This window comes from Archocentrus centrarchus, chromosome 4, assembly GCF_007364275.1.
Source record: "Archocentrus centrarchus isolate MPI-CPG fArcCen1 chromosome 4, fArcCen1, whole genome shotgun sequence".
NCBI classification, from domain to species: domain Eukaryota; kingdom Metazoa; phylum Chordata; class Actinopteri; order Cichliformes; family Cichlidae; genus Archocentrus; species Archocentrus centrarchus.
In genome coordinates, this window is record NC_044349.1 from 11,833,587 (window position 1) to 11,850,991 (window position 17,405).

Consider the following 17,405-nt stretch of genomic DNA (forward strand, 5'->3'; position numbering starts at 1 on the left):
GTAAGAAACTTTAAAAGTGGCCATAAGGCAACTCAGCATAACATATTAAACACAATTGGAGTACACAGTATTTTGAGCTGTGATCTGATCTTCTCACAGACTGCAAATTTGGAACTTTGATTTAAAAAAAAAAACTGAAGATTTTTGTATAAAGTTTTTCATTTTTGTAAACGTGTAATGACCAGGTAACAGAACAGGCACGCTCATCCATTGAGACCCGTATGAAGGAAGCTGAGGAGCATCGTTGCAGACTGGAAGAGAAGCTTCAGCAAGCAGTGAAGGAAAAGCAAGACATAGAGGAGCAGAAGAAGAGTGCCCTGGCCTCTCTAGAGGAACAAGTATGAAATCCTTATTATAAGCAAGCAAATACTGCTGGGCAGTTTTCATTTTTTTAAAAAGAATGAAATGTTAACATGTTTACAGGTTTCTGTGATAAATAAAAATTTATTTTTGTTGTTTGTCTGTGTTAGATAAATGGCCTGAAGAGAAGTCTCACCAGTACCCAGGCAGACCACCAGGCAGTGCTACAGCAGGTGGCAGTAGCTGAAGCCCAGCAACAGCAGGCTGTAAAGGACAGCCAGGATCAGGTAAGCAGCTATGATTAAAATTTTACATTAAAAGAAAAGTGTCAAATGTTTGTCTGAAGCAATTTGTGGTCAAAAGGTTAAATTTATGCCATGATTAGAGCATATCCTCATGCTGATGGCCCATGATAGTTTATTAAATTGCACTTAAATGGTGCACCTGCAGTTAGTTTCATAATTTGTTGAGCAAAGACACAATCTGTGTAGTTTGGTATACCACCACTGAAGATTTTAAATCAGATGATTTTTAGAAGTTCAAAATTAATTGCACAAACAAGTTGTGCATTAATCCAATGATTAATGCATTGCTGGTATTGCATTGTAACAAAAAAAGGATAATCTCAGCTGGCTTAAAAAACAAAAATAAGTTTGAAGGAGATGTCAGGAAACAATAACTGTTGAGATTGAGATATGAAGAGATTAATATCAAACATTCTTTCCTATCTTCAAGGCTAAGCTGGCAGCTGAAGCTCAGGATAAATATGAGCGGGAGATGATGCTGCATGCAGCAGATGTGGAAGCCCTGCAGGCAGCTAAAGCTCAGGCCCTGCAGGCCACCGAGTTCAAACACCAGCTAGAGGAGAGAGTGCAGAGGATCAGTGCTGAGTTACTGGAGGCCAGAGTCTCATGGGAGGAGCAAGAGAAGATCCTCAAGGTTTGCTTTAGTGTCAACACATTAGATAACTAGATATATTAACATTGAGTTTACAAATTAACAGTTTTTTTTTTTTGTTTGTTTAATTAGGAGCGACATTTCTAACTTCTTTCCTCATCTTACAGGAGGAGATGTCTAAGATGGAGAGCCGCTATGAGGAGCTGCAAAGGCAGAATACCCTCCTTCATGAGCAGATCCAGACAATCAGCAGCCAGATGGCGGATAATTTGCAGCGTGCTGCTAGTGAGAGTTCCCTGAACATATCTTTGACTGAAGAGGGAAAATCCCAAGACCAACTTCTTGAGATTCTCAGGTAACACGTTATCTATCTCTTATACTGTAGGACTCTAAATTTAAAAAATAGAGAAAATATTTAAAAGTTGGAGGATTTCTTTGGTTTTTCTTCTTTGACAAATGCTATTCTTTACATGTGGTCATGTTTTCACAAATTTTAACAGCATTTGATCCCTGCTCTCAATCACAGGTTTGTGCGGCGGGAGAAGGAGATTGCGGAGTCTCGTTTTGAGGTTGCCCAGGGGGAAACTTTGCGTTACCGTTTGAGGGTGGAGCATTTGGAACAAGAACTAAAGGAGGTGCAGGACAGTTTGAGTGCTGCAAGGGAGAGGATGCAGGTTTGTGTTTATACTGGATTACTAAGTAACTTTACAGTCATTAAGGTTGGATTGCTCCTGTATAGAGTACACAGACTGGTTCTATTGTTTTGGTGGGGGTATTACCATTGTATTAATAGTTATAGTATCATTTGTTATCAGTAATAGTAGTCATACATACACTGGGAGGATGTACACTGTATACTTAAGGTAGTAGTTTAGAGCTGAGGCCTGCTATATTTATATTATGCATAATGTCTTATATTCATTAATTCATTCTTTCACATCACTTTATACATGTATACCTTTTGAAATGTGGCTCAACAGATATCTCATGATTAGGATAATACAAAGTATTCCAGGGGTTATACAGTTAACCCTTTAACACTGGGCGATTGCTACTGATAGCGATCACCCAGCTGGTGTTTGGGAGGGTTATGTTTGATTGTGACGATGTAAAAAAAAATGTCTCAAGTTTAGAAATGGCCACGTAATTGACTGGACCTGTCAGACCTGTCATAAGGAGAGAACTTAAATGTGGGACACCCCGATCAATCTTTTTGCTGCTGGCTTTTTCTAACCTGCATGCCGGGAACTTATGCTTTCTTATGTTTTTTGTTTGAACCTGTGTGTTTAATAAACCTGCACCAAATTCTGCTCCTCTGCTGTGATTTTTTTTTTTTTTTTCAAATTTCTGGTTTGAATTGAGTTTTTAAAAGGTTTGAATCCACATCATCTTGGCCAGAGGGAAATCCACGACCCAACAGAAGCCATCTGCAGATTTTCTTTACCTGTCACTTAACTCTGTTTCAGGTGACAGCAAAGACCCTGGCTCAGCACGATGAACTGATGAAGAAGACCGAAACCATGAGCATCCTATTGGAGACTAACAAGAGTTTAAGAGAGGAGAAGGACAAGATGGAGCAAGAACTGCAGCAAACCCAAACTAAGGTCAGCCTCATTTTAGAGAAAATTTTGTTAGTTTGGTTGAATTTCAAGTGCTCCTCTAAAGTATGCTATTCTCCAGCATGCCATAGAGAAGCATTACACTCCCCTTTATCATGTCACAAAAATGAAGGAATATTATGTACATTCACCACATATTTTGCCTCTATTTGTATACTTTAACAATTCATTTATTCACGTGTGTTATCCACATATTTATCCCATAACAAGAGGCATTATGTTTTTCATTTTGGCCATCTCTCCATCATATGTGGATGCAGTATCTCTTGAATAAGTTTATTGAACCATAATCTCTTCTCAGGCATTCAGCAGCAAAGCAGCAGTTATGTTTGAAATCTGCTCAGTTCCAGCTTCTCTTTCGTGTGTTCAGGTGCAAAATCTGGAGTCAGAAATCTTGCCACTGCAGCAGGCCAACTCTGAGCTGAGTGAGAAAAGTGGCATGCTGCAGGCAGAGAAGAAGATACTGGAAGAGGAACTGAAACGCTGGAAAGCTCGGACTCAGGTCAGCATGAAGACTAGGATATAAATCAGTAAAGTTTTTTTGTATGAAGGGGAAAAATCTCACGATACAGACATAACTTCTAAGTTATGAGATGAAAGACTAATTTTTCTTGTAACATTCAAATACACAGCTGTTTTTTTTCATGTTCTTTTAGCATTTGGTGAGTCAGCAGAAAGATTCAGATCCAGAAGAATACAAGCGTCTGCATTCTGAGAAAGAGGCACATCTCAAACGTATCCAGCAGCTGAATGAGGAGACCAACAGACTTAAATCAGAGGTGGCCAGGTGAGGAACTACATAGAACTGCTGAATTGGACAGGATGTTGAATTGTTCTCCCTATCTATTCTTTCTTCTATACTACCATTCATTTTTCTATTATCCTCTTTTCTCTCTATAGGACAAATAATCTCACAGCATCCCTACAGAACCAGATACAAAGCTTGCGTGACAGTATGAGTAAGCTAACTGATGAAAAGAATGCACAGCAGAATGAGTTGGACACCAAAACCCATGAACTCCAGGATAAGTTGCGAACTATCACCCAGATCAAGAAGATTGGACGCCGTTATAGGACACAGTATGACGAGCTTAAGGTGGCACATGACAAGGTACTTGTTACCATTACTGCTTTAGGCTTCATTCCAAAGCCTGAAATAAAAGTGCATGGCTGTATAATATTCATCACAGACTGAATGATTAGTAGTAGTACTGTTGTGCTTGCTTGAGGTTAATCTTTAATTCTGTGTATCCTCCAGCTGCTAGCTGAGGCCACAGCAGGCCCATCCCAAGAAGAGGAGGCTCGTCAAGCCTCAGTTCAGGAACTGCAGAGTCTCAGAGATTCTCTGAGTCAAGCTGAAGCCCGGATTAAAGAGCTAGAAGGACAACTGGAGAACATCAGCAAGGTAGAACATAAGCAAAAACCTTTTACTGAATTGTCCATGTTTTACTCATTAATTGTTCTCTTAGCCCTCCTATATGTGAGATGCTCATTTTACTGATCAGCTTCTATAGTAAAAGTTCTTGGCAGGGGGGAAAAAAACAACAGTTTTTAGACAGTTCTCCACACTCACCTCAGGTGGTCACGGAGCGAGAGACCGACGCACATAATGCTCAGGAACAGTCATCTCGGCTGCAGACAGAGCTGACCAGGCTGCGGCAGGAGCTGCAGGATAAAACTTCTCAGGAAGAGGCGCTAAGACAGCAGATGGCCGAGAAGGAGGAGAAGACCAGGAAGGCCATTTTTTGTGCCAAGCAGAAGATCAACCAGCTTATGAGTGAGAGGATGTCCTGCTGTTGTAGGACTAAGATAAATTCCTGATTTTTATCAATTACTAACTGTTCCTCTCCATCTCTAACCCCTGATGTAGTGTTGTTTCTCAGTTTGAAACTGATGAACATAATTTCTTCTCAGGCAGTAAAGACCAGTTGCAGAAGGAAAATGAGGAATTAAAACAACAACGTGAGGAGTTGGAGGTGCGAGTGAGCGCGCTCAAGTCTCAATATGAGGGCCGTCTGAGTCGACAGGAGCGAGAACTCCGAGACCTGCGAGGTCAACAGGAGAGACAAGAGCAGCGAGATGAGCCACCTGAGGCAGGTCCCAGCAAGGTGAGGTTGCTGTAAAGTTTTCAAAAGCCAAATTTTTTTTTTCTTTATAGGCTGTAATATAAATGTTTTAGTTATGTTACAAATAACTAAAACATGAGTATCTGTGATAAGTTCCTAAAAAAAGAATCAAAGTGTTAGTTCTCTCTGAGCAAAATTTGGATGTCCTGGTGAAAAATAAAGATGTGGAATATTTATTCCATCATCATTTTCCATTTTTATGGCTTAACTACATTATTTTATTAGAAACACTTAGTGACAACTCGATGTCCTGATTCTGAGCATGTTGTTGGTCCCCTTCTGTCTGTCTTGCTTTTAGACCCAAGAGCCGCAAAGGAGCACAGAGCAGAGGCAGATCAGCCTGAAGACCACTCCAGCTGCAGACAGGGGCAGGTATGAAGGGAAAAGAAGCTAAAAATTATGTCAATTTACACTATAGGGTACTTTTGTTACACAGGAGTGACTTAGTCAAAATATTTTTCTTATAAAATGTAATTATCAATCCATCCAGTAAGTTTGGTATTTGTCCTTATACTGACTTCATTGACTAGTTGCTTACCAGTTGTGGCCAGTCAACATTTGTTACACTTTTCTTAGTCATTTGTGTTTTGGTTGTGCCTCTGACTTATTGAGTCACAAAATTAGACATATCTTAAATTTGGAGGAGAGAGTACAATGGTGTGAAATCATTTACTTAGTGGATCCTTAAAATGTACTTAAGGTCCAGGAGACTCATTACTGATCCCAATCCTTGCCTCTGTCAGTGCCAGCACCTCTGAGCCTCCAACCGCCAACATTAAGCCTACACCTGTAGTTGCTACAGCCAGTAAACAGCCTGTCAACCCAGGGAACAAACCCACTCCAAGAGCAAGCATCAGGCCCATGATCACCCCAGCTCCTGTACCCACTCCGACACCCACTGCTACTGTCATGCCCACTACACAAGTGGAGACCCAGGAAGGTAGGTCTAACAGCAAATCTTAAGCTGACCTGGTAGTCTCAAAAGCAGGGAACTAACCACAGGTTATTTCATGAAGTGTGTGTGTGTGTGTGTGTGTGTGTGTGTGTGTGTGTGTGTGTGTGTGTGTGTGTGTGTGTGTGTGTGTGTAATAAATGCAATAAAACCAGTGGCTCATTGAATAAAGTTTGGTAAAACATACAGTATTTGGAATTAGGGTTTAACATTAAGTTAATATTGTTTCCACTTTAACTCTGTGACAGCCATGCAGCCAGCTGAAGGTCCACCAGTGGAGCATGTGACCGTGTACGGCAGTGCCAGCGGCTCAGTGCGCTCTGCCAGCCCGAACGTCCAGACGACCTTAGCTAGCCCCATGCTGACCGTGCAGCAGACCCAGACACAGGCCACTGCATTTGTTCAACCAACACAGCAGCAGAGCATGGCCCATACAGAGCCAGCCAATCAGGAGCCACCATCTGTGGTGATTGAGGCAACACCTAGCTCGCAGGTGGAACGGCCTTCCACGTCCTCCTCTGTGTTTGGCACTGGTGAGAGATTATCTTTTTGAAACCTGAGATAATATTATGTCTTAGGCAGCGAGATGAACACTCTGGTGGGTTTGGGGAAGCTACAGTACAGGGATATTTAAACAAAATGTTGCAAATTTGACTTCAGTGTCAAAAAATGTTTCATAATGGAGTCACAATATTAGAATAAATGTTGGAAACAGACAAATCCATGCTTATGCACACTTATTTTCATGTGCACCTAATGTTAGAGATGAAAAATTAACTTCAATTAAGTTCAGACTTCCTCTTTGATCTGTCCTGTGAGAAAAATTTCTTCTTTTCCTTTTTCAAAATGTTTTAATGAGCCACTACTTAAGCATGATAAAGTTTTTAAAAATTATTTAACCAACAATAGTCACGCTTTATTTCTAGGGTCAGCAGCACCAGGAACCTCTGCAATGTCCAAGCGTCCTCGTGAAGAGGAGGAAACCACCAGTGTAGTCACTGATACAGACACGACTCAGGAGGACACCTCCCGGGCTCCCATATCAAAGAAGCTGCGCATTATCCAGAGAGTGGATCCAGAGGTGAGGTTGGGTTGGTGCACAAAAATTTGGCCATTTCTGTTGTTTTTAATTTCAGTGAGTATTGAGGGTCCAGTTCTGATTGTCACGTGGTCTTCTTAGGAAGAGGTGCTGGTCGAGGACAGCGCTGAGGCTGAGGGAGTGGTGCCAACAGACAGTCTAGACGGTGGCGAAGCAAGCCAGGTTGGCCAAAACTAACAGAAACAGTCATAGTGACGTCTTAGTAAAAGCTGTTAGTTATGTATTTTTTAATTTTGTACATCAGCTCTTGATCAAATTACTGTTAGTATATTTACTCTGATGAAACACAGTCCCTGATAAATGTTTTAGACCACCTGTCATAAAAATAAGAAAATGCAAATATTTTATGAATCTGTCAAAAAAATCTGTTAAAACAAAAAATTATATTGTTATTTATTAGGCAAATAACAAACTGAATTCACATTTTTATACCCAAATTTGAGTCAGCACACTTGGACTTCTCTGAGAATCAGAAACTAAGCGTAACATTCCATCACTAAAACTAAATTATAGAAAATAACTGTAATTTGGCATCTTAATCAAAAAATTATGTGCTTTACTATTTTTCCTGCTTTTTCTTGTAAAATAGCAAATTTGAAAATTCATGGATAACAACAATCATATTCTAGCATTAAAAATATCATTTTGATTAAAGAGCATGCACATACTGATGGATTAACAGAAACATAAAAGAATAGGAAACTGTGTAAGAGGCAGGGTTGTCACATTAATGCAGCACTTTTTCTGTTATACTAACATGTATACTAACAGAAATAGTTTAACTGAATGCATGTTGTAAATGGTGCCCATTTCTTTTTGGGGTTTTTTTTGTTTGTTTTTTTTGACCTGTAGACTGAGGAGTTTCCTGCACTGGAGGAAGAAGATGAAGGTGCAGCCTCTCAGTCTGTTGCAATGGATCAAGAGGTCACCCTGACCCAAAGCGAGACCTCGGAACACCTGCAGCAGGAAGTAATAGTTATTGTGACAGACACAGAGAGTGATGAAGAACAGGAAGAGGAAGAGGAGGAAGAAGAGCAGGTAGAGCATTTTTGTTGCGCTTTTTAAAAGGGAATATGTAAATTATGAAAATTTGTCCTAAAAATTTCCCCGGTTTCCAGGACTATGATGATGAGGAAGAAGAAGATGAAGAGGAGGAGGAGGAAGATGAAGATGACGAGGAAGATGATGGAGAGATGGGGGAGGAAGGAGAGGACAGTAACGAGGGGAGCGGAGACGGCAACGAACCCTACGAAGGAGATGACACAGAGGTAAGATCTACGACCCATGAGTTCCAGCTCTGAGCTTTCATTACTGTCACCCACGCAGCATTCAGATCCAGTACACTCCATTAACCCTTCCCACTCACTCCCTTTCCCGTTCACTCACTCAGTTTTTCCACACAGGCTAGTTTCACCGTCACTTGCATTCTACCCCTGTGTTGTAACTCTCTGTCTGCCTACAAGCTGTGCCTGTGTTGACTTTAGCTGTTTATTTTTTGCTCTCGTCTTCGTTGCACATGTTCAGGATGAGTCAGTGTCTGCAGAGGGACAGCTAATGGTCTTTTACTTGTAATCATTGTGTAAGGTTGGAAGTCTAAAAGGTGTTTGAAGTGTTGTGTCCAAGTTTTGTGTGTGTGAGGCTTTGGAACAGTAAATGCTAAGTGTGTTACTTTCAAAGGTAGTTGTCAGAACAAAGTGGACCACACAAGGTACAACAGCGATCCAGGTTCATGCATATGCCGCGCCGCGGGACAGCTGAATAGAACCTGTAGATGTCACTAGAGGTGTAAAGATACAAAAATCTGGTTCGGTGCATGTTTGATACAGCAAAGAAAACAAATGCAAACAATGAAGACGGGCTGAGTTCAACTTGTGTTAGTGAGCACATTATACAAAAACGTTAACCCCTGTCAGACATCTGGTCCGCTGCCAAAACATATTCTGCTTAGAAATCAAGCTCTAGACACATGTACAGCATAAGTGGTTGTCTCTGATATCCAGTGTGCAAAACACAGGAGAAACCAAATCAGTATGAATTGATATAAACAGTCACAATCTAAATCAGAGAACCACAGATGATAGCAGAATAACAAAATACAGATTTTTTTTTTTTTTTACTTCTTTTGTTTTTGTCCTTGTTTTCTGTATCAATGATGAAAAATATCAAATAGCAGCACAGATAAAACTGCAAGAAATTAAAAGAAAGTTTGAGCTGTAATATTACTTATGAAATGTAAACAGTCATAGAAAGCATTAAAGATAGAATAACAAACATGTCATAATGTGTATTTAAAGTTTGCTTGAATCTGTGTGGGTTCCATTTGGGTCCTCAGTATTTGTGTTTTTTGAGCAGAAGAATCAGTGTAGTCATGTGAGAAGGTTTTTGCAGGGCTCTGTGCAGTCTGGTGAAAACCAAACACCGATGTCAGTCACGGTGGTGGAGGGTGTCTTGATTTGCTGCCATAGGAACTGGGCACCTTTCAGTCATTGAGTTGACCATGATCTCCTCTGTATACCAAAGTATTCTAAAGCTTGTCCCAAATTGGGTCATGCAACGGGACAATGATCCCAAACACAAATCTACAACACAATGGCTGAAAAGTTAAAGAATGTCCAGACCTCAGTCTGGACGGGACTTTAAGAGCTGTGCTGTGCACAAATGAATTCCCCGCCAACCTCAATGAGCTGAGGTAACATTGTTAAGAAGAGTGGGCCAAAATTACTCCACAATGATGTGAGAAACCGATAAAGTCGTATATAAAACTATTACTACTACAGCTGGTTCTAAAAGCCACTGAATAATAATTTTTTGTTTTGTTTTTTTCTCTTCACAGGACTGTATAGTAGTCCAAGATCAGTATCAACCACCATTGGTGGTGTTGGCAAATAAGATGATGACCGGTGAAAGTGTCACATCAATTTTATGATGGTTACATATTTGTTTATGGTGTAATGAAGACTTTTTAAAAAATTACCAGTTGGGGGGTGTTTGTTTTTTAATCATGAATGTATCTTTGTTTCCTTGTCACAAAATGACAAACATGGGAGGAAGAAATAAATTTTAAAAAGCCAAGTTATTTGAAACATTGGTATTGAAATCCTTGCATCCGTACTTTTTAGGCTTGTTTGAAGGGCGGTTTTGTTTCTCACAGGGAGAAAGTGAATCATAATCTGTATGTGGTGCTCTGCCAATACACCCTGGCAGCTATACTGTGCGGGAACCATCCAGTAACCTGCTTCCTTTCATGACCTTTCTCTTCCTTTTTTTTCCTTTACTGCTCAAATTCACATTACCTGTTGGTCTCACCTTCATTTGCCCTGTTTAATCTTTTAAAATTCTACAACTAGGTTTCAATTTCTTGTGCCATCCATTTCCTTTTACTTCCTTGTGTCCTCTCCTTTCTCAGGGACCTGACGTAACAGACCCCGGCACTGAAACAGAGGAGAGTCTGGGGGCGTCCGACTCCACCCAGAGGCCAGCAGATTCCCAGACACCCAGCTGTAAGCTCCAGGAAACCCTGTCAAATATGTAGATGTACCTCAGATTCTCCGCATTTGCTCATAAACTGTCCCGCCATCCAATTAGTTATAACACTCCACAATGACTGAGAAAGATGTCATGGTTTTTTTGTGCCCCCCCCCCCCCCGTTTGAAAGGATGAGTAGCAAAACTGGCCATAATAAGGTTTTACAAGTAAAACAAATGATTCAAGTTATATTGCTTATGTTTTAGCCCTACATGGTAATAGGAGGTTTAAATACAAGTCACAGGTAACTGGGATAGTTAGAAAACTTACAATATTGATTGTTTACATGTGTTTAGTTTTTGAGTCTTCCAAGAGTTTCATAAGCTATAATTCAATAGTGTATTTATCTCAAATCAGACGTACTTTTGTTCATTTGGACCTTTTTAACTTTGTTTTAGTTGAGGGTGGCACAATGGAGGCATTCTCTACAGAACAACCCACGAGTTCTGGTACACGTATGCCCCAGTCACCACGGAGACCAGTCCATCAGCTGCCCCCCCGCCTGAACATCCATCCTGCGCAGACATCAGAACTGGGTCCACCTGCTCAGGTTCAGGTGTGTAGGGAAAGTAATCTGTCACCACTGAGGGAGGAAAAACTGTCTTTAATGTTCTCTCTAACCGGTTTGTGGAATTGCTTTTACAGCGTATCCCAGTCCGTCGCCAGTCGGTGGGCAGACTTACTCCTGGTGTGCCGGGCAGTGCTGTAAGTCACATTAAAAGTCTGAGAATTTACATCATGATATTAATACAAATCTCATTGTGAAACTTTTACCTTCTGTTGTTGTTTAAATCCACCCATTTTCTTGCCTCGCTTCCTCTGCAGCAGCACTTTTTCGATGAAGATGACAGGATGGTTCCCAGCACTCCCACTCTGGTGGTGCCTCATCGCTCTGACGGTTTTGACCAGGCCATCCAGTAAGTCTCTCACACATGGCACACAAGTTAGAACACAAACAACATGCACAAAGTTTTAAGGAATGATTCATTCATTTATATCATGCATATGGGGAAGGAAAACAACTTGAAAGTTGCCACAAAGAGACATGTAGAGTGGATATAAAAAGTGTACACACCCTAGTTAAAATGCCAGGTTTTTGTAATGGAAAAAAATTAGACCACGATATATCATTTCAAAACTTTTACCACCTTTAATGTGACCTGTAATATGTGCAATTCAATTTAAAAAAACAAAAAAATCTTTTAGGGGAAAAAATATAAAAAAGCTGTGCTCTATCAGCATGACACATCTTGACTTGGCAATGTTTGCCCACTCTTCCTTGCTCAAATGCTCCAAATCTGTCAGATTGCAGGGGGCATCTTTTGTGCACAGCCCAGTTTCACAGGTCTGGCTGGGCCATTACAAAGCTTTAATTTTCTCCTGGTGAAGCCATTCATTTGTTGGTCTGGATATGCTGAAAGGTGAAATTCCTCTTCATCTCCAGCTTTCTAGCAGGAGCCTGAAGGTTTTGGGCCAAAAGTGACTGGTATTTGGAACTGTTCATATTTCCCTCCACCTTAACTAAAGCCCCAGTTCCAGCTGAAGAAAAGCAACCTCAAACCACTGCCAGCACCATGCTTCACCGTGGGTATGGTGTTCTTTTGGGGATGCAAAGTGGTGTTTTTATGCCAAATGTACCTTTTGGAATTGTGGCCAAAAAAAAAGTTCAACCTTGGTCTCATCAGACCTTAACACATTTTTCCCACAGGCTTTTGGGAGACATGATGTTTTTTGTTTTTGTTTTTGCAAATTGCAGCCAGGCTTGGATGTTTATCTTTGTCAGAAAAGGTTTCTGTCTTACAGCCCCATTCCATAGTCCAGACATATACAGTTGTGTTCAAAATAATAGCAATCCAACATGAGTAAACAGATCAATCAATCTTTTTGACACAACTTTTGAAACCAAGATGGCGCCACTGTGTACGGCCTGCCGTCAGCTGTTCTGTGTATTGTTTGTTGTCGCTCTGTTCCTGGTAGTCATCTGCCCAGATGTCTCCGCTTTGATCACCTACGATCGGCAGACACTTCTAAACCTCCAGTTTGTTTTGGTACCAGCATATACTGTAAAGAAAAACTCAACGATTTTTCCTCCACACCTATCGGATGTACCTGAGAATTTGCGCCGGCTGCCCAGTGCTCCGGTCCCCAACAAACGCCAGAGGAGACGCGGAAAGCGGGGAGGTATCGCGGTGCGGGTCAAAACTTACCTGAGACTCCTAGGTTTGTCTGTTCATTACCCCCTGGATGGTGGTCTTTGCCGCCTCAAGGCTGTTGGGCTGCCTGTGGATTTCGGGCGTCGCTAGATCAGGCCGATTGTCCCACCTGTCATCCTGGAGACTCGGCGTCCCTCGTCCTGGCGCAGGATGCGGGATCGTGGAGGCGGCGTAAACCATGCTAACCTTCGCCTGTTGAAGCGGGCCCCGGCCTCAGCTAACAAGGATCTGGACATCCGAATGGCCCTACTAAATGCTAGATCGTTAGCCAACAAAACTTTCCTTCTCAATGACTTTTTCATCGCACAGCAGTTGGATTTTATGTTTGTGACTGAGACGTGGCTTCATGCTGGTGAGTCTGCACCTTTTTCCGAACTTTTACCTCCCGGCTGTTCTTTCTTCAGCTCCCCGCGGATCTCTGGAAAAGGTGGAGGACTTGCTTCAATATTTAAATGCAGTTTTCGCTGTCGTCAGGTCTCGGCAGACCTGTACGCCAGCTTTGAACTGCAGCTGTTGGAGATAAACTCTTCCCCCTCGGTGCTCTGCGCGGTGATTTACCGACCACCGAAGTGCACGAAGGACTTCATCGGTGACTTTGCTGACTTGCTGACGGGTCTCATACTAAAATATGACCGTATTTTAATTGTTGGCGACTTTAATATTCATGTGTGTTGTGAGAGTGGTCCACTGGTTAAAGAATTTGCCTCGCTTATTGACTCTTTTAACTTAACACAACTCGTGTGTGGTCCCACTCATGAAAAAGGTCACACACTGGATCTGGTGTTGTCTTATGGACTTAGAGTCTGCATCACAGGGATACGTGACTGTGGTATATCGGACCATTTTCCTGTTTTATTTACAGCAGCGCTCCCCAGCTCTGGGATAAATAGAGTATCCTCTACACGTCGTGTGCGCTTGGTTAACTCTTCATGCGCTGCTGATTTTGCAGCTGCTTTTAAAAACTCTGACTTAAGCAATTTGGATTTTTGCTTGAGCCTGAATACCAAGGACTTCACTAACTCTTTTATATCTGCTTGCACTGCTGTACTGGACTGTATTGCCCCTTTTACAACCAAACGCACCAAACCTTCCTCCCAGCCCTGGCTGGATGAGACAACCCGCGCTCTCAGACGTGAGTGCAGACGCGCTGAGAGAAGGTGGAAAAAGGATAAGCTCCATGTCTCCTTAGAGATCCTGCGTAACTGTTTATTGAAATACCAGAAAGCAGTAAAATATGCAAAGTCTGCTTATTTCTCTAACATTGTTTCAAGTAACAGTCACAGGCCTCATTTTCTTTTTAGTGTTTTTAATTCACTCGCTGATCCTCGCTGTAATGTGAACCAAGCGAAGGTCTGTCCTGCACTGTGCGAAAACTTTAAGAAATTTTTTGTGGAAAAAATTTCTGCCCTCAGGCCTTCATCACCTCAGGCTGAAACAGACTCATCTGCACCTCCTCCCAGCAGAGCTGTCTTTGAGCAGTTTGAGCCTGTCACACTCTCCACACTAAAGGAGGTGATTCAAAATATGAGACCTGTAAACTCTCCCACAGACTGTGTTCCGTCTCGCCTTTTTAAAGAGGCTTTTGATTCAGTGGGACCAACTATCCTCGCTCTGATTAACAGTGCGCTTGCATCTGGTTGTGTTCCAGCTGCCTTTAAACATGCAGTTGTACAGCCTCTAATCAAGAAGAAGAACCTTGACCCTGATGTTCTTTCAAATTACAGACCAATTTCTAAATTACCATTTTTATCCAAGGTTCTTGAAAAAGTTGTTTTTAAGCAACTTCAAGCATTTTTAAGTGAACATGGAATGTGGGAAAAGTTTCAGTCAGGTTTTAGAATGCGTCACAGCACAGAGACGGCTCTTTTAAGAGTTTTTAACGATCTGCTTTTAACTGTGGACTCTGGTAGTCCTGCAGTTTTAGTACTTCTAGATCTGTCAGCTGCCTTTGACACTGTGGACCACGAGATCCTTCTATCCCGCCTAGAACATGAAATTGGCATTAAAGGCACGGTTCTGACTTGGTTCAGATCATATCTTACTGATAGAAGTTTCTCTGTCCATCTAGGAAACTGTTTTTCTACCACAGCAAAGCTTTCTTGTGGAGTGCCTCAGGGGTCCATTCTGGGCCCAATTCTTTTCTCATTGTATATGTTGCCTCTAGGGTCGATTTTTAGGAAACATAATATTTGTTTCCACTGTTTTGCTGACGACATCCAGGTGTATATGCCCATCAAACTGAACAGCAGAGATCCATGGGAACCCCTGCTGAACTGTCTAAGTGACATCAAGTCCTGGATGAGAAACAATTTCCTAAAACTTAATGAAAGCAAAACCGAGGTCATATGCTTTGGTAAATTTGACCCCTCAAGCTACTCCTCTGGCACTCCGAGTCATTTGGCTCCTCACTGTCGTGATGCTGTGAAAAATCTGGGTGTCATTTTAGATAGTAGTTTTAAAATGGAGAAGCAAGTAAGTGCTGTTACCAAAATCAGTTTTTACCAACTCAGAGTCATTGCCAAGGTAAAACCTTATCTCCCGCAGCAGGACCTGGAAAAAGTTATTCATGCTTTTATTACTTCCCGCCTGGACTACTGTAATTCTCTGTACTTTGGCATAGATCAATCATCTGTGCGCCGCCTGCAGGTAGTCCAGAATGCGGCAGCTCGTCTTTTAACCGGTTTAAAAAAGCATGAACACATTACCCCAGTCCTGTCATCCCTTCACTGGCTCCCTGTCCGTTTTAGAATCGATTTTAAGATTTTATTGCTTACTTTTAAAGCCTTAAACGGACTGGCACCTTTGTATCTGTCTGAGCTGCTTCACTGTCACACCCCTGTAAGAGCTCTGAGGTCATCGAACCAGCTGCTCTTACAGAGGCCTAAAACTAGACTAAAACAGAGAGGTGATCGAGCTTTTGCAGCAGCAGCACCAAAGCTATGGAACGATCTACCTCTCCATATCCGCACAGCTCAGACGATACACACATTTAAATCTCTATTAAAAACACATTTCTTTTCCTTGGCATTTGGCTGCAGTGCTACCTCCTTTTAGATGATTGTTTTATGGTATTTTATGGTACTTGTTTTAAACGTTTTAATTTTTAATTTTCTTATGTTATTTATTGTTCTTAATGTTTTTATTTATTTATTTTTATTTTATTATTTTATTTATTTATTTATATATTTTTATTTTTATTTAGTATAGTCCTTGGGGTTACAGATCTTGTACAGCACTTTGGTCAACGTCGTTGTTTTAAATGTGCTTTATAAATAAACTTGACTTGACTTTTTGGTAGAAATCATATTACTACATGGCAAACAATTTACCAGTAGGTGTAGTAGAGTCATAGAAAACCAACAGACCCAACATTCATGATATGCATACTCCTGAGTCTGTGTAATTGAATAATTAATTGAAAGGGGCGTGTTCAGAATAATAGCAGTATAGAGTCCAATCAGTGATGTCATTCATTCTGTGAAAAAACAGGTGTCAATCAGGTGGCCCTTATTTAAGGATGAAGCCAACACATGTTGTACATGCATTTCTCACTGAAAACCTGAGAAAAATGGGCCGTTCCAGACATTGTTCAAAAGAACAGCATTCTTTGATTAAAATGTTGATTGGAGAGGGGAAAACATATAAAGTAGTACAGAAATCAATAGGCTGCTTGGCTAAAATGATCTCAAATGCTCTAAAATGGAAAGCAGAGCCAGAGAGACGTGGACAAAAAGGGAAGACTACCATCCAAATGGATCGAAGAATAGCCAGGAGGGGAAAGACTCAGCCAATGATCAGCTCCAGGGTGATCAGAGACAGTCTGATGTTACCTGTGAGTACTGTGACAATTAGAAGATGCCTGTGTGAGGCTAATCTGTCAGCAAGAAGCCCCCATGAAGTCCCACTGCTAGAAAAAAAAAAGGCATGTGCTGAAGAGGTTACAGTTTGCCAAAGAACACATCGACTGGCCTGTAGAGAAATGTAGAAACATTTTGTGGACTGATGAAATTAAAATTGTTCTTTTTTTGGTCCAAGAGCCCCAGACAGTTTGTCAGACAACCCCTAAACACTGAATTCAAGCCACAGTACACAGTGTAGCATGGTGGTGCAAGCATCATGATATTCGAATGTTACTCTTACTATGGTGTCGGGCCTTTTTATTGCATACCAGGGATCATGGATCGGTTTGCATATATCAGAATCCTTGAAGAGGTCATGTTGCCTTATGCTGAAGAGGAAATGCCCTTGAAATGGGTGTTTCAACAAGACAAAGACCCCAACCACACCAGTAAGCGAGCAGCATCTTGGTTCCAGACCAACAAAATTAAAGTTATGGAGTGGTCAGCTCAATCCCCGGACCTTAATTCCATAGAAAACATGTGGGGTGACATCAAAAATGCTGTTTCTGACGCAAAACCAAGAAATGCAGAGGAATTGTGGAAAGTTGTCAAATCATCCTGGGCTGGAATACCTGTTATAAATATCAGAAGTTGGTCAATTCCATGCAACACAGTTGTGAAGCAGTTCTCAAAAACAGCGGTTATACAACTAAATATTAGTTTATTGATTCACAGGAATGCTAATTCCTAAAGGTTTTTCAGTTCATTAAGTCAATATTTGAGTTTATAAAGAAAAATGCAGACACTATTTTTTTTTTTTTGTTTGTTTTTTGAA

At 41.2% G+C, this 17,405-nt stretch overlaps 1 protein-coding gene across 1 annotated transcript in view; it reads left to right on the forward strand.

Moving 5' to 3' along the window:
* The window catches only part of tprb (translocated promoter region b, nuclear basket protein), a 28,313-nt gene that overhangs the window by 8,564 nt on the left and 2,344 nt on the right, over positions 1-17,405 (forward strand). The window contains exons 23-45 of the mRNA XM_030726765.1: positions 186-338; positions 471-587; positions 1,036-1,239; positions 1,365-1,552; positions 1,724-1,871; positions 2,664-2,801; positions 3,187-3,318; positions 3,473-3,603; positions 3,717-3,927; positions 4,075-4,221; positions 4,395-4,593; positions 4,731-4,924; positions 5,241-5,314; positions 5,686-5,882; positions 6,143-6,427; positions 6,821-6,975; positions 7,075-7,155; positions 7,846-8,031; positions 8,112-8,261; positions 10,400-10,493; positions 10,917-11,074; positions 11,164-11,223; positions 11,344-11,435. Of these exons, the coding sequence (XP_030582625.1) occupies positions 186-338; positions 471-587; positions 1,036-1,239; positions 1,365-1,552; positions 1,724-1,871; positions 2,664-2,801; positions 3,187-3,318; positions 3,473-3,603; positions 3,717-3,927; positions 4,075-4,221; positions 4,395-4,593; positions 4,731-4,924; positions 5,241-5,314; positions 5,686-5,882; positions 6,143-6,427; positions 6,821-6,975; positions 7,075-7,155; positions 7,846-8,031; positions 8,112-8,261; positions 10,400-10,493; positions 10,917-11,074; positions 11,164-11,223; positions 11,344-11,435 (3,494 nt within the window). The remainder of the gene's footprint in view (positions 1-185; positions 339-470; positions 588-1,035; positions 1,240-1,364; positions 1,553-1,723; positions 1,872-2,663; positions 2,802-3,186; positions 3,319-3,472; positions 3,604-3,716; positions 3,928-4,074; positions 4,222-4,394; positions 4,594-4,730; positions 4,925-5,240; positions 5,315-5,685; positions 5,883-6,142; positions 6,428-6,820; positions 6,976-7,074; positions 7,156-7,845; positions 8,032-8,111; positions 8,262-10,399; positions 10,494-10,916; positions 11,075-11,163; positions 11,224-11,343; positions 11,436-17,405) is intronic.